The following is a 16854-nucleotide window of genomic DNA, read 5'->3' as shown; positions in this document are numbered from 1 at the left end:
AGTTAGTTATAGTTATACTATGAATTTTTGTTAGGTCCTAGATCCACTTAATATACTTATTATGTATTTCTTGGAGAACCAAGATGTTAATATGACATATTACATTTTCCTTTTAAAATCAGTAAGGCATTTATGGGACAGCCAAATATTTAAAACACAACCTCAGATCTTTATCAGCTATGGGACCCTGAGCAACTCACTTTCCTCTCTTTGCCTCAGTTTTCTCATCTGTAAAATAGTGATAATAACAGCACTTATCTCCCAGTGTTGTTGTAAGGATTAAATGAGATAGTATTTGTGAATTACATAGTTAAATGTTTAGTACATGGGAACTATATAAATGCAAGCTATTGTTGTTGTTATTTCTTTATTATTTTCCTCAAATCAGCACTATTTGGAAACTTACTAGCTTCTATTCAAAGCAAACTCCAAAATTAGAAAGGTGAAGAAAACAAAAACACCGACCCCTCATGTCTATTTAATCCAGTTCTCTATGATTGTCAATGTGTATATCTATATTTATGTATATATATATATTGTATATTTCACATATATTTTGAGTCTATGAAGAGTTTTATACTGATATATGAGGATAATTGAAGAGGAAATATGGGAGAGAGTAGACCTGTGATTTTATTACCATAGAAAGTTGTCACTGAAGGATTTCCTCGACCAAAATAGATGCTCACTTTTTCTGCACGTTATAGCTTTAGACTAGTCTTTTAGATAGATTCTTCAGTTGGGTACTCAAAGGTTAAGCGGTTTGACCAGAGACATACATCCTGTATGTTTCAGAGGAAAGATATGAATTTCCAGATTTTGGTACTGAGATGACCTCTCTATCTACTACACCTCTCAATGTCAGGAGAGTGGTAGGATATAACCATTCAATGAAACCCTTTCCCTGCCCTCATGGAGTCTGTCAGAAAGATATGATACACATACAGATAATCATAGTTCCAAATAATATTCCTGGAAAACTATTCAAAGGAAAATTGGATAATCTTCAGATTAATTAAGAGATGGAAGACATCTTAGGCCTTACCTACATGAGCTTTCTACATATGTTTTGCTACTTTCTACAATGTTTTGTCTTTCTTTTCTCTCTCTTTTTTTTTTTTTACAAAAAAATACAGCTCTTTTAAAACTACAGACTGGGGCCAAAGTCATGATGTTTTAATAACTTTTTGAAAATTATTTTTTCTTTATTTTTAGTCATTTGCAAGAGTTGATTTTTCACACATAATGTAAATTCATTTCCTACATATGATGCTATGGTAATTTTTTCCCCCAGGGCAATGAAGGTTAAGTGACTTGCCCAGGGTCACACAGCTAGTAAGTGTCTGAGGCCAGATTTAAACTCAGGTCCTCCTGAATCCAGGGCTGGTGCTCTATCCATTGTGCCACCTAGCTGCCCCAGTGGTATTTTAATTTAAAACAAAAAATGATGGAGTTATTAAATATTTAAAAAACTTCATGACTTTTTTGTTCCACCATGTACTTCCAGTAATGAGGGATGCACTGTCTTATAAGAGATATACTTTCATTTTAAATTTTTATAATGATTAACTCTTTCTAAAACATTTCATTTTATGAAAACCAATATAACCATAATGCAATGTCTGCTGGAATGGGAGCCTTCAGATATCTGGGTTTAAATTTCAACTCTAATACTTTATTTGGGACTTAAAAGTTTGTAAAATTTACTGATGTATTACTCCATTTGAGCCACATATCAACCATATGAGGAAGTTACCATTGGTAGTATCACAATTTATCAATAAGAAATCTGAAGTTAAGCAACATACCCATTGCTATGGAAAGAAAAAATAGTAACTATTTCTATGACTTAAATGCATGCTGTATGCCATCAAATTCAGTGTTTTCTGCTGTTTCTCTCCACTACTTACTTTCTGCTAAATACTCTCTGAGTTTATGCTGAAATTTTATTAAACCAAGCTACTTATGAGAATGTTTTTCATTAGAGAGTATTAGTTCTTTTTCTCAGTCTTTTTCTATTAGAAGTTTGCAAATTGCATTTCTAACATCTAGAATAGCACCTTGCACATAATTTAAATGTCTAATTACTCCTAATTTAACAAATACCTAAGAAGTATCAATTATGTGCAAATACATGTACTGGACTATAGAGAAAGAAATACAAACACAAAACAATCATTGGTCCCAAGAGCTTACATTCTATGTACACATCATTGATGCAATTCTGCATCAGGTGGATTAGCCATTTCAAAGGTCATCCACTCTATTCTCTCATGCTGATTGTGTGATGCAACCACAGCATGAGAGAATCTTTTCAATGCTGCAGCAGCACAACATAAAATATATTCCAATTTCCTTTGGGAAATCATGGCATTAAAAAAAAGCAACAGCAACATTTAACTAGCCCAGAGAGGCATGTCTGGAGAGAAAAATAATTGCTACTTGGCAATAGTTGAAGTACCTAGAATAGTTTAATATCCCAAGCTCACAGGATCCTATCACCAGGATTCAGCTAAAATCCCACATCACTTGTATGTGACTTTTCTGAGTATAATTAATGACATTATAGGATTTAGAACTGAAAGAAACCTTAGAGACAAGATCATGTAATCCAACCCACCCTATTTCACTGTATTTCAATCACTAAAGGGGAAAAGGTCATTTACCTAATAAGTAACATTTTTATTTGAACCTATGTCCAAATTAAGTCCTCCATCCACTACAACACATCCTTGACTTTGATCTAGATCACATCTTTTTCTATGGAGACTTATTGTATGTTTTCCCTAGTTTGACAGATCTAAGTTAGAAGGGAGAGGTAACCACTGATATTGAACCACATAATGATGATAAAGCAGGGAATACCGGGAAGTGTCAGAAAACAGCAGAGTCTTAAGAAATACAAGTGGAATCAGAACATTGTTCACATGGTGATTTAATTGTAGTGCCTCCCCACTCCCACCCCTTCCCCACAGTCATAGAACGACTCCCTTTGATCAGCCTGTACCCAACCTTTACCCAGGAGCTATATTTTGTCCAGTGGTCTCTGTAATTTGGAGCAATGGGGCTCCAAGGTCACAATCTGATCAGACGTTTTTGCTTTCTATGTACTTTTTTAACATCTCAGTCTCTTCCTCCTAGTTCCAGTTAGAGATTTCCTTTCCACCTACTCTGGGATTTCCCTAATCACCTAATACAAGTCAACTGTGCCTCAAGTGAGATAAAACAGTTCACTAAGAATGTTACTTCTCAATTAAGGCAAGAACATAGAATTCATGCCAGTCCCTAAAGAGAGTCAAGCATGTTTTATGATCAAAATACTGCTTTACTTTTTTTTTTGTTGTGGTAGGTTTATATAGTTATTTGATAGTTTGACATTAAACACACACACACACACACACACACACAGAATAAAATTTTTACATTGCAAGAACCCTTTCTCTCTCAAAGTAGTCTCCATTGGAGGCCACATACTTCTTCCAATTATGCTTCCATTGCTCAGAACATGCCTGGTCTCCACATTGAGCATCTAGCTGCTTTTAGACTCATTAGACAATTCTTTAGCATACCCTCAGTGGTAGAAGATTTTAGTTAAAAAAAAAAAGAGATCTTAATTCTCTGAGGTGTGGATGATAATATCATTTTCAAGGAAGAGAAAATATTTTACCCTCTCCTCTCTGCTACCACACTTCAACTTTGAATCTTTTTTTAAAATTTCCTGAGTATAATTCAATGGTATATATTTGTGATAGCTCTCTGTATACACTTTCAACATTTGAAGTCCTTGATTTCACTTAATATTCTAAAACACAGAAAGAACTAAAAGGAAATAGGCAAGAAAATTAGGTGAGGAGACAATTTATAGGAAGAGTATTAGTTCAAGTTGATCAAGCAGTAAATATTTATTAAGTCCTACTCTGTGTGAGGAGCAGTGCTAAGCACTGGAAAGTAGAAAAGAAATAAAAGTTTCTTCCCTCAAGGAGTCCACAATCCTTAACGGGGAAAAAGAAGATGGAAAGTGTTTGGGAGAATGAGGGAAAGGTGTCTATGGGGCCATGATGGAGTTTAACCAAAAGGATCAGTAGGAAATTAAGAGATGGTTGGTCTGGGAGCCCACTTCAAATAGAGGCTTTGAGAGAAGTTCTTAGTTCTGAACTCCAATTAGTGGTTACCGAGTCCTGGTGAGCTGTGAGTACAAAGGGATATACAGTCTCACAGGATGATGATTTTCCTAATGATGATGTTCCTTCAGGCACAATGGAGTCCAGTCCAAATGAGTCCATAGACTGAGTGTTACAGAAAACAGGACTTTGTCTGAACTTTTTATCAATGTTTAATATATAATTAGATGACTGAAATGGTATGGAGATAGTCAATGCATTCATCCTTGGTTTATTTTTCCTTAGTCTCAATGAGACATAATAAGAGAGGGCAGATATCAGAAATGTAAAATTCTAAGAGAAGGTATTGTTACCCTTGAATTTAAGGTAAACTGGGAGACAATGGTCTGAGCATAAACCTCATTTATAAAAGGGTATTACTTGGGCAGCTCAGTTGCACAGTGGATAAAGCAATGGCCCTGAATTCTGGAGGACCTGAGTTCAAATCTGACCTCAGACACTTGACACTTGCTAGCTGTGTAACCCTGGGCAAGTCACTTAACCCTCATTGCCCTGCAAAAAAAAAAAAGAAGAAGAAGAAAGAAAGAAAGGGGTAAAAAGGGGTATTACTTAAAAGTTGGTAGCACTATAAACAATTAGATAATTACTGATTGTCCATGAAAAGCATTATATATTATAATTCCACCTCTCTGGTTTTAAGGCTAAATAACAAAATTAAAGGTTTCATAATACCTTCACTGGCCCAAATGTTTCTCTTTAAATGGGAACATAGGGTAAAGCTTTGACAGTATAAGTAATTGTTATCAACCTAGAAGTACCAATTTTAAAGTGACCTCTCACAAGCCACATTGAAATAAAGTGTTCTCAGCTCTGTTTCATCCTAGTTAAAGGTCAAAGAAAAAAGTGTTCTCACAGTTGCCATGTTTTTCTATTCAAAAAGAAGAATTAAAATAATTGAGGGTTATTCATATTAGTTCTTCCCTGTCACCAGGTCTTTTATACTTGTCTTCCCAGAAACCTATATCCATTTGAAACTGTTGCAGTCTCTTTTGGTAGTTCTAGACTAGATGTCTTGTAATTCTCCCTAATATTTGAGTTTTATGATGTATCAGTAAGAACACTTTTACCTAAATCCAAATAAGCATAGAAAAGTAAATTAAAGTTCTATGGGATTACATGTCACACAGTAATTATCATCTTTTACACTTGGAGGTAAGGTTTAGTTGTTGTTGCATTAACAATATTGATATAGGAGCGGGGAGTTGTTTAAAAAACATATAGGAATTTTACTGTTTTGTATCCACTGGGGGCATATGTGTGAGAATATTATTAACAGGGGCCCCCTGTTAAGAGAGAATGGAATGACCTTTCCAAGGTTGATTCAGTGTTTGGAAGTTACCTCATAATTCATGGAACACCTTTAAGTCACGTCTATCAACTAGAAGTCTATTGACTTGAATGCTACCAGCCAATTAGCTTGGAGCTGTGTGTGGGGATGGACATTCTTCCTGTCCCATAAGAACCTTCTGCTCCAGAAGACTTAGGTTCTTTCTCTTAGAACCGTGATCTGATAGGTGGAGGTGGCTTTTTTTTTCTCTCTCTGCCACATAGATCTTTCAGAGACATGTGTTCTCTCTTTGCCAACTTCTGATATACTTTAATAAATGCTAATGCCTAAACTGTTGCTGAAGCTTCTAATTTATAAGTAAATCCTCACTAGCTTCCCCCACACTCAGGAGTAGGTAGTTTTACCCATCACACATGTGGTAGTTAAACACTTTTAGCTTCTTTATTCTTGTTTGCTACCTCCTATACCTCCTCTTCCTCAACCCTATTTTAAAGATGTCATCATGGGTTAGCTAGGTGGCACAGTGGATAGGAGGAATAGGGCAAAATAAGATAGACAATAGAGTAAATATCACTGGAAGAGAATGGGATGGAGGGAAATAGTTATGATGATTGACTACAATGTCAAAACGTGTGGTACCTACTCTGCTGGGCTATTGTAAAGAAAATTATCTGTCAAGATCAAGGTAGTATATAAAAATTATGATGAACAGGATGCCATCAGAAAAACCTGGCAAACCCACATGAACTAAAGCAGAGAGAAATGTGCTGTATACAAAATAACAGCATTAGTGTAAGATGATCTGTTGAGAAGCATGTGGTTACTTTCATCAAGGCAATGATCCAATATAACCCTTAAGAACTTATGAAAATTGCAGTCCATCTACAGAGAAAGAACTGATGATATCTGAAAACAGACTGAAACATTTCTTTTTTTTGACAATTCCTTAAACTGAAGTTTTGTTTTTATCTCTTTTCTCTCACAACCTAGATAATGTAGAATTATTTTCCATGACAAAGAAAAAGAATTTGTACCCTAGCATATATATATATATATATACACACATGTATATACATATATACATATATATACACACACATGTATATATGTATATGTCTTTTTTTATTTGTTTTTTGTTTTGTTTTTGTGGAGCAATGAGGGTAAAGTGACTTGCCCAGGGTCACACAGCTATTAAGTGTCAAATGTCTGAGGCCAGCTTTGAACTCAGGTGCTTCTGAATCTGGGGCCAGTGATTTATCCATCACCAACTAACTACCCCCAAAACCAATAATCTTAAGAGGCAAAAATAAGCATTCAAGCATTACCTAGTTAATATCCATTGATTTAATGTTTACCCAAAATCAGTAATCAAAATAATCAGATAATTCCATTTTCTCTTCTTCCTTCATTCTCATTGTAGTCCTAGATCTTATAGATTGTCTAAGGTTGCCTAAACAGTAAATGACTGAATCTAAATTCAAACTTCCTTCTTTTATTTCCAAAATCCAGTCCTCTTTACCCTACATGGCACTACCTCTCAATAGCCAAGTTATTAAGTGTATAACTGGTAAGTGAAATTGAAGATCAAGGCAAGTAATCTTGATATCATTTTTAAAATAGAGTGAGACTACAATAATAAAACTTTGTCTAAGTTGCTTAATTGGCTCTATAGGTAGATTTCACAGAAAATTCTAGATAGATAAATAAAAACTATATAAATGCACATCCTTCATGAGTGTGCTTAAAACAGAAGTGTGTGTATGTATCTTGGAGGAAGATTCTTAGTACAACTTAACTTCACCTTATGGTAAAGAAAAGGGGAATACCTTTCAGGGTGTATCTACATACAGTTTCCAATGCTTTCTACATACCTATTGCCATCTACTGAGGCTCTATAGACATACACTCAATTTTAAATGGAACATGAACTCATTGAGGACTAGGCTGTTGCTTTTGAATCTCTTTTATCACAAATACAAACTGCAGCAGTTTAAATGAATACTTGTTGAATAGAATTGATATATAAAAATTGATATCATTGCTTCATGATCATACTTTAGCCAAAGGATTTTTTCCCCTTTAACGTTATTTGAAAAATTAAACATTCTGTTGGCCAATTTCTCTATCTTTAACATGTTTATAATAACACAGACTATGATATAATATATTTGTGAGATAATTCTTGTGAATGGTAGAAATTATCATAGTTGTGTGAGTTATACTTATTATCATTGAACATTATTATTGACTTTTAGAGGGAGAATGGTACATACAGAATATCTAGTCCCACCTACTCATTTTAAAGATTAGATACTGAATAACTTGCCCAAAATTCATGGTGGTATATCTCCTTGACTCATGCTTATGGGAATGACTACAGGAAAAATTGGATGTTGTATCTCTTATAGGTTCTCTCTCTCTCTCTCTCTCTCTCTCTTTGAATGTGTATTTTTGTATGCACATGTATGTGTGTATATATGTATGGATAGGTATATGTGTTGTAAAGGGCTAAAATTCTAGCTAGTCTGTTCTAAAATATCTAACGAGTGGTTGCCAATAAATTATAAGCTTTACCAAGCATTAGACTTTTAAGCATTTATTAAGGAGAGTAAGAATTTGGTGAAGAGAAAGAGAAAGGCGTAGATTCATCTATTTATTAAAGGGAGAGAGCATTCCTAGCCCTGCTCTCCGCCAGAGTCCATGCGAAAAAGAGAGAGTCAGAGGGCCAGCCTCCCCCTTCTTCTTCCCACAAGCAAACAAAGATGCACGGTCTTCCCCTCAGAGACCTTCTCCTCATGGTGGAGCTTTCCTACAGTAAGTCTCCAGCAGGTGGTGTTATTCCAATTGTTACAGTATATATGTGTGTGTGTGTGTGTGTGTGTGTATACATATACACATATATGTGTGTATATATATATATATATAAGGCTAACTATATAGATGCATATTTATGTGTGCATGTGTATGTATATATGCATATCTAGTATGTGTTAGAGATTATGAATGGATATACATGTATATGTATCTGATATGTAGATTGAGAATCATTGTGATTGTGATACACACATATATATGCATATATTCAGAATATCTAAATATTATATGGGTGGAAAATATGTGCACATACACGTATACATGTGTAAACACACATAATATACATATGTATAGATTATTTGAAGAAATGATGTGTTAGAAGTTGTAAATGGATGGGATTAAGAATATTATCTCTTTATGTCTTCCATTCTGAAACAACAAATTCTCATATGGACCAAGACTGGGTGGGGGTGGGAGTGGAGTTTTAAAGCTCTCTCTAATATCATTGTTTGTATTTCCTATAATTGCAGGTGTAAATCACCAGTGCCCTGAATGCTTAGATATTCTCCCAATTAATGGAAAACCGAAACAACGTGACAGAGTTTATTTTATCTGGACTCTTTGAAAGTCGGGAGATGCAGCATGCCTGCTTTGTAGTATTCTCGATCATTCATTTGCTTACTCTACTGGGAAACTTAGTTGTTGTGATCACCATAAATGCCAGCAAGAGCCTCACTGCCCCCATGTATTTCTTCCTCAGTCACTTGTCATTTGCAGACATGTGTTACCCATCAGCCACCACCCCAAAGATGATTGCTGACACGTTTGTAGAGAGAAAAACCATCTCTTTCAATGGGTGCATGACTCAACTCTTTTCTGCCCATTTCTTTGGTGGAACCGAGATCTTCCTCCTCACTGCTATGGCCTATGATCGTTATGTTGCCATTTGCAAACCTCTGCACTATACTACTATTATGGACCGACGAAAATGTGGCCTACTGGCTGGGGCATCCTGGGTAGCTGGCTTCCTTCACTCCATTCTGCAAACCCTCCTCACTGTCCAACTGCCCTTCTGTGGTCCAAATGAGATAGACAACTTTTTCTGTGATGTCCACCCCCTGCTGAAGCTTGCATGTGCTGATACTTACTTGGTAGGGTTGATTGTTGTAGCCAACAGTGGCATGATCTCTCTCGTATCCTTCATCATCCTTATCATCTCCTATATTGTAATCTTGCTGAGCCTGAGGAGTCAGTCATCAGAAGGGAGGCGCAAAGCACTCTCCACCTGTGGCTCCCACATCATCACTGTACTCCTGGTCCTTGTGCCTCCCATGTTTATGTACATCCGTCCCTCCACCACCCTGGCAGCTGACAAACTTGTTATTTTGTTCAACATTGTAATGCCCCCATTGCTCAACCCTCTGATATACACCCTGAGAAATAATGAAGTAAAAAATGCCATGAGGAAACTCTGGAGTATAAAAATGACACCTGGAAAGAAAGGAACTGATACTTGACTCACTCATTTCCAGAAAATTCAAGAAGTGAAAGATAGGCAATGTTTTCTTATATTGACTATTGGAAACTCCATGTTTGCCTACTTTTAGCCTGACATATGGACTCATGTATCATTAGGATTATGTTTAATATTTTTAGAAGCACTTTTGGGATCCATTAATTTCCTCCTCATAAAAAAAAACAACAACATATAAGAAAGAGCTGAAATGCATGAGAAAGTGAAGATGCATCCATATTAAGTGATTTGCTAAGTTTTAGCAGAGTAATTAAGAGAGATGGACTGGAACTTGTGTCCTTTTATTCCTTTTCATTTCTCTCTCTCTCTCTCTCTCTCTCACACACACACACACACACACACACACACACACACGTAAGAAACCATACATAGAGCTTTACAAAATCCATAATATAATTTGGTAGATGTCTCTAGTAATACTGGGTTTGAAGGGAGCTGGTTTGGTGTAAGAAACATTTTTTTTTTCTTTGAGAAACGTTGTTTCTACTTTCTACATCAGGATTTCTGTTAACTGCTTTGGCATATTTTCCACAACCTTTTGTTCTTTTTTGAAGAAGCTTGGAAAGACTATAATGATTAGAGTTCTAGATTTGAAATTGGAAACACCTCCTTTTGAATCTTGTCTCAGACACTTTCCAGTTGTATAACAAAATAAAATTTACTTTACCTCTGTCTGCCTCAATTTCTTCAACTGTAAACTATAAATAATAATACCACTTACTTATCTTACAGGGTTGTTGTGAGGATCAAAAGAGAATGTATGTAGTGTACTGATGCTAGCTATTAATATTAACGTTGGTTGTTATTAGTATTATTGCTGCTGATATAACTTCCCTCTGCTTTTTTCCCTTCTCTTTCACTTCCCCTCTTTCTCTTTACTATCTCCCATATGTCCCTATATTCTGAAGATCAAGTTGACATGCGCCAGGGTTAAGAAAAACTTCTTTCTCTTCTCACCTCAAAGCCTAAAAAAATACATATGATGATTTTGATTCATATCTTTAGTAGGAGCCATTGGACTAAAAGACCATAGAATTAAAAATGGAAAAGAGCCTTAGAGGTAATCTAGTCCAAACCCCTCAAGTGATAGAAGATGAAACTGAGGTTCAAAAATGGAAAATACCTTGCTTCAAGTGAAAAAAAAATAGCAGATGATCTCAGATTTAAACCTAAATCTTTCAAGTCCAAGACTCATACTCTAGTTTCACAATACTGTATTGATGACATACTACATAAAGCATTTTATATTTTGCTCACTTTTCTATATACCAATCAACAGATATTTACTCAGGACCTAATAAGATATTTAATTGTACTTGATGCTTAATCTTAATGCCTTCTTCTGAGATTGCCCCCAATTTATCCTTCATGTATCTCATTTACAAATCTTTGTTCATATGTTGTCGCCTCCAGTAGACTGTGGACTGTTTTAAAATACAGATGACACCCCCACTTTCTTTTTATTGCGTGTCCTTAGCACAATCCTTGGTGCATAGTAGGCAATTAGTGAATGTTAGTTGAATAACAGTCTCTGTTAAACAAGCTCAAGTTCTACTGGAGGGAATCAACATGTTGAGCAGTATTGACAAGTTAGGGAGATATGGTTGAAGGAGTTAAAGTGACAATAAACGGAGTAAAAGAAAGTGCCTTTGATTGTCACACTATTTTTGGAAGTAACAGAAATATTGTTATTAAAATTGTTGTGGTTTTTTGTTTTGTTTTCTTTTGTTTTTGGAGAAGGAGGTGAAAGTTGGAGATGGTGGCCAAATTAAAAATGGTAAGATAGCCTGCCTGTAAAGGCCTTTCTGCAGAGATAGTAAATGGCTAAACTGGATGAAGCAATTGCATCTTGGGTGGGTTGCTGGTGGTCTGTGGTCAACTAGATATAGGGGTTAAGATTAGAATTCACTCACTCCCCCTCCAATCTCAGTGTTTTTCTCCTGTATTCCTAAAATTGAGTACATATATTACTCCCTCCCTGGGATGGTAGTGGACAAATCTCTGATACTCTGAATATGGAGGGTCACTGTTCCTTATAGGTATAAAAAGAGATACTTAAAATCTTAAATAAAGGCAGATCTGGTAAAAACAATACTATCCTTATTTTGTTAATATAGAAACTGAAACATAAATGGATGAAATGATTATCTCAAGGACAAATTCAATTCAAACCTATCCAACCCAAGGAATAATTATTAAACATGTATTATGTCCAAGGTACTTGTTTGAGGGACTAGAGATTCAAAAGTGAAGGCAAAATCAATTTCTTTCTTCAATGGAGCTTATAAGCTAATAATAATGATGACATATTAACAAGTGAGTACGATAAAGCTAAAATGTAAAAAATCCATATGGGGCCACATGAATGGTGTTTGGGATCTGTGCAGGAACATTTCTCTTCTGACTATTTTTAAACTGCTTGTGCATGGGAAGGAGGGGTCATGGAAGTTAGTATGGAAAAGGTTGAACCCGTAACTGGCCTTATATCCAGGTACCTTTAACAATATACTCACATATCTGTACCCCTACTGATGTATATATACTTATATATGTCTTATTTTACATATGCACAATCATACATATTTACATACATATACACATTTAGAGATAAAAAAGGGGGAAATAGTTAAATGCTGGTTATTCCTGATGTAAATTCATAGAATCAAGAAAGGGCAAAATTATATTAGGAAACATTAGGTGTTCAATTCTCTGGAATGGAGAATGTGGGGAAAATGACCATGTGAATTAATGCTAGTAGGCTGGAGCCATATGGGACATGTCATCAAATGCCAAACTAAGAAGTGTATATTCCATCAGATATGCAATGGAGAGTGCCTGAATGTTTTGTTTTAGAAGTCAATACTCATTTTGGACAGACACATTTTAAATTTGATAGTGTCAAATATTTTAACATGATTTTCCTCTGGAAGTCTATGATGTTAACTATGTAATAGCTACAAGTAAAAGCTGTAAGTCATACACTTTATTAAAAATTTATGTTTTGGGGCAGCTAGGGGGCGCAGTGGATAAAGCACCGGCCCTGGATTCAGGAGGACCTGAGTTCAAGTACAACCTCAGACACTTAACACTTACAAGCTGTGTGACCCTGGGCAAGTCTCTTAACCCCAATTGCCTCACCAAAAAAAAAAAAGTGTCTGTGCATGAATGTCTTCATGTATGCATGCAAATTTGCATGTGTGTGTGTGTGTGTGTGTGTGTGTGTTTGTGTATATATTGGTAAGTAGGTAGAACTTAGAAAATCTAGGTGGGTCCGGGATTGCTGAGAATTGTTAGGCAATTGTCCAGAGAATTAGGTAATTAAGGAATCCAAATCTCTGTCTACATATTTCTCATATACATATTATATATGATAAAGATTGTGTAAAACCGAGACAAACCTCTCTACAATAGAATGTAGAGCTCTCATTCCCCAAAGCAGAAGGCTGGAGAATGCAAAGGCCAGTTCTTGAGATTTGAATCCCTTTCTCCCCAGAAGGTAAGGAAAACCAGAAAGACAGTGACTGTCAAATTAAAGAAAGAATTTTATTAATCAGGGAAGAAAAATTTAACATGCTCCATGGATATTCTATAGCCCGTGCTGAACAGGACACCAGGTAGTAGATTGTATGGTTTTACATACATTTTAAACAAAGGCAGTTAAGAAATTTTGGAGGGAAAGGTGGACTTAGAAAGGAATGAGTCAGTGGGTTCTATTCCCAAGGAGAAGGAGAGTGAGGAATTTCCAGGGTCAAGGAGGTAGACTTTGATATATAAATAAGAAAGCATACTTGGTGATAAGCAGTTCACAAGGCTTGATCAGGAGATGTCTTGATAAGGAGATATCTCAGAAAACAGGATAATTCTAAGAGTCACATAATCAGGGTCGGGGAAAAGCTGGAAACAATAAGACCATAAACAGGATATGTTCAGAGTCTTATATTTTGCAGACAGGTAAGATAGGGATGTCTTGAAGGTCCTTGAACCACCATAACCAAATAGTTCAAGATCTATTTCAATGCTGGTATGAGTTTAATGGGTTTTGGAGTTACTAATTTTCCATCTAGGTTGACTTTGGTCACTATGAAGGATTATTGGTGTGTTAGCCAATACGCCCAGTCCTCAAAAGTTGTTCTGATTACCTGGATAAGTGGGGGACTCAAGCAAATCAAGGCATTAATAATCTGAATAGATAATGAGTGATAAAGACAGCTAGCTAGACAGATTGACAGATGATAGAGATTCTCATGGAGAGCACCAGTGACCATGATTCTTTCTCTTCAAACATGTCCTGCTACTACCCTATACTTAAGTAGAGGTATATGAGATGTCATTAAAAACCCAAAGTTCTGTCATTGTGAACTCTTCTCATTGGTCACAGATACTTGCCTGAGTGAGGGTAATTATTCCCCAATGGAGATACATTCAGGTTGCAGAACAATTTCTAATTTGAATTCAGATGGTCTACTTTTCCAGGAAGATTCTTTCTGTCAAGTGCAGTAAGATTATTATTAGATTATTAGAAAAGCTTATATTCTGATTGTGCGGTGGCAGCTGGGGCCCTCGGTTGCCCTGAGTCTCCCTCTGGCTGTTGCTGTGCAGAGGCTCAGGGTGGGCGCCACAATGTCTCAGGCTGTGCAGACAAATGGAACTCAAACTTTAAGCAAAACATGGGAACTAAGTTTATATGAATTACAGCGAACATCTCAGGAAGCAATAACAGATGGTCTGGAAACTGTGGTGTCACCTAGAAGTCTACATAGTGAATTAATGTGCCTGATCTGTTTGGATATGTTGAAGAATACTATGACCACAAAAGAGTGTTTACATCGCTTCTGTGCAGACTGTATTATCACCGCCCTCAGAAGTGGGAACAAAGAATGCCCTACCTGTCAGAAAAAGTTGGTTTGTAAAAGATCACTAAGGCCAGATCCAAACTTTGATGCTCTCATCAGTAAAATTTATCCAAGTTATGATGAATATGAAGCTCATCAATAGAGAGTGTTAGCAAGGATCAGCAAACACAATAATCAACAGGCTCTCAGTCACAGTATTGAAAAGGGACTGAAGATACAGCCTATGAACAGGCTGCAGAGAGGCGGTAGAGCAGAGGATAATGGGGACAGTTCACACTGCAGTGTTTCAGGCCTCATCCCACACTTATGGAGAAAGATGACAGTGTACAGACAAGATATATAAAGACTTCAGGCAATGCCACAATTGATCACTTATCCAAGTACCTAGCTGTAAGATTAGCTTTAGGAGAGAAACAGAGCAAGGGAGAATCAAATCAGATGAACCTTGATACAGCCAGTGAGAAGCAGTACACAATTTACATTGCTACAGCCAACGGACAGTTCACTGTATTAAATGGTTCTTTTTCCTTGGAACTCGTCAGTGAGAAATACTGGAAAGTGAACAAACCCTTGGAACTTTACTATGCACCAACAAAGGAGCACAAATAAGCTTTGGAAAGATGGCTTTGAAAACAGACTTTTTTTATAGCTCTGATTTCTTTAATATTAAAGATGCACCATCATTGTTTTCATGGACATAATCTTGGATTTGCATTGTTTCCTTGCTGAGCCAGACTTGTTTACACTATTAGAATCAGTGGTGGTTTGTTTTGTTTTGTTTTGTTTTTTGTTTTGTTTTTTATTTAAGCCTTTCTTTTTCAAAGGGATTGAATGAAGCTATCCAGTGCATTCTTTTGGAATTATCTAACTTGTGTGTCTTTTCACTGAAGAAGCAGTGGATCCATTGGAGGCACTCATCTGGCAGAGGAAGATTTAATGGGTCTCCATACTTCATGGCAACCTTTAATGAGTGTTTTTTTTTTCCCTCAAAAGGTTTTTTTTTTTTAAACTAAAGCATTTTAAGGTTGGTTTATGGTGATATTTTTGATAGCTAAGAGTATAATTGTGGATTGAGGATTTTTTTGAGGAACATAGTATAATTTAGGATCTAATCTCCATCCTGGAGATGTGATTTATTTAATACAATCCTAGGTGAAATAGGTTATCTATTTCACCTGAAGAGCAGGGCTTAATAAATACACTTACATTTTTGTTTTGTGGGATTCTCTTTATTATATAAAATCTCTTAGCATTTATGTTTAAAAATTGATGATCCTTATTTTACTGTCAAGTAGTGTTGTTTTATTGTTTTAACTTTCTTCATTTACCAGCCTTAGAATTCTTGCAATAGTTAGTGAATTACACAAATCAACATTATAAAGAGACACTGGTATAATATTTGCATATCTTAATAGGCATGGGAGTTAAATTAATCCTAAATAGGTAGTCCTCACATGTAAAAATTAAGGGATCAATTTTTTGATCATAACTGAAACATCTTTTTTTAGTCCCTTGTCATAGTCAGTTTTTATAGTATTTGATAACCCTCTTGTAATACAAGAGATTCTGGGATATACTTACTTGCACTTTAACTTTGATAAAAAAAATACTGTACTATTTCAATAAGCTGCCCTCACTTCTTTTATTTGGCTATGTTTTGAGAACAGTGTGCCACTGACAGAATGAAAACAAGGATATAATTTTTGTTGGAAAAGTTTTGCTTTCTAACTTTACCCCAGTGGGTTGTTTTTTTGAGTTGGGTTTTTAATTGGGGGGGGGTTTGCTAGAGCATAATTTGTAACTCCTTTTGAGCCACAAAAAAGTATATTGAACCCACCCAGAACTTGAGTTCTGCTCTGCTAGAGTGCAGGATGCTTTGTTAAAGGAATAGTAGCATCACCTAAGAGGAAGTTGTACTTTGCTCTTCTTAATTGGAAGCTACTGTAATATGAGGTACAGTGTTAGGTGTTTGGGAGTGACAAGGCTTTGTACTGGTGGTCAAAAATAAGAAGGTTCCCGTGTTATTTCTCATTCCTGCCACATATCCAGGTATGTTTCCGAGTTTTTAGTGTTACAGCATTTACAGAAAATTATTCATATTGACAAACCAAACCCTGTAAGGTTTTGAGAGGACAAATGGTATCCTCTACTTCCCTTGTAATTAAAACCTAAAACTTGTAAATA

The 16854-nt window shown here is 35.9% G+C and overlaps 1 protein-coding gene and 1 pseudogene across 1 annotated transcript; both read left to right on the top strand.

Moving 5' to 3' along the window:
• The first annotated feature begins 8858 nt into the window (after positions 1-8858).
• On the top strand, positions 8859-9800 carry LOC122731924 (olfactory receptor 4S1). Its single transcript, XM_043972170.1, has one exon. It carries the CDS (start codon positions 8859-8861, stop codon positions 9798-9800), a length of 942 nt encoding a protein of 313 aa, XP_043828105.1.
• Positions 9801-14437: 4637 nt separating this feature from the next.
• LOC122732611 lies at positions 14438-15371 on the top strand (annotated as a pseudogene).
• The last annotated feature ends 1483 nt before the right edge of the window (positions 15372-16854 follow it).

Source organism: Dromiciops gliroides, chromosome 6 (genome assembly GCF_019393635.1).
Source record: "Dromiciops gliroides isolate mDroGli1 chromosome 6, mDroGli1.pri, whole genome shotgun sequence".
NCBI lineage: Eukaryota > Metazoa > Chordata > Mammalia > Microbiotheria > Microbiotheriidae > Dromiciops > Dromiciops gliroides.
Note: the sequence above shows the minus strand (reverse complement) of the source record. Positions and strands in the feature narration are given on the sequence as shown.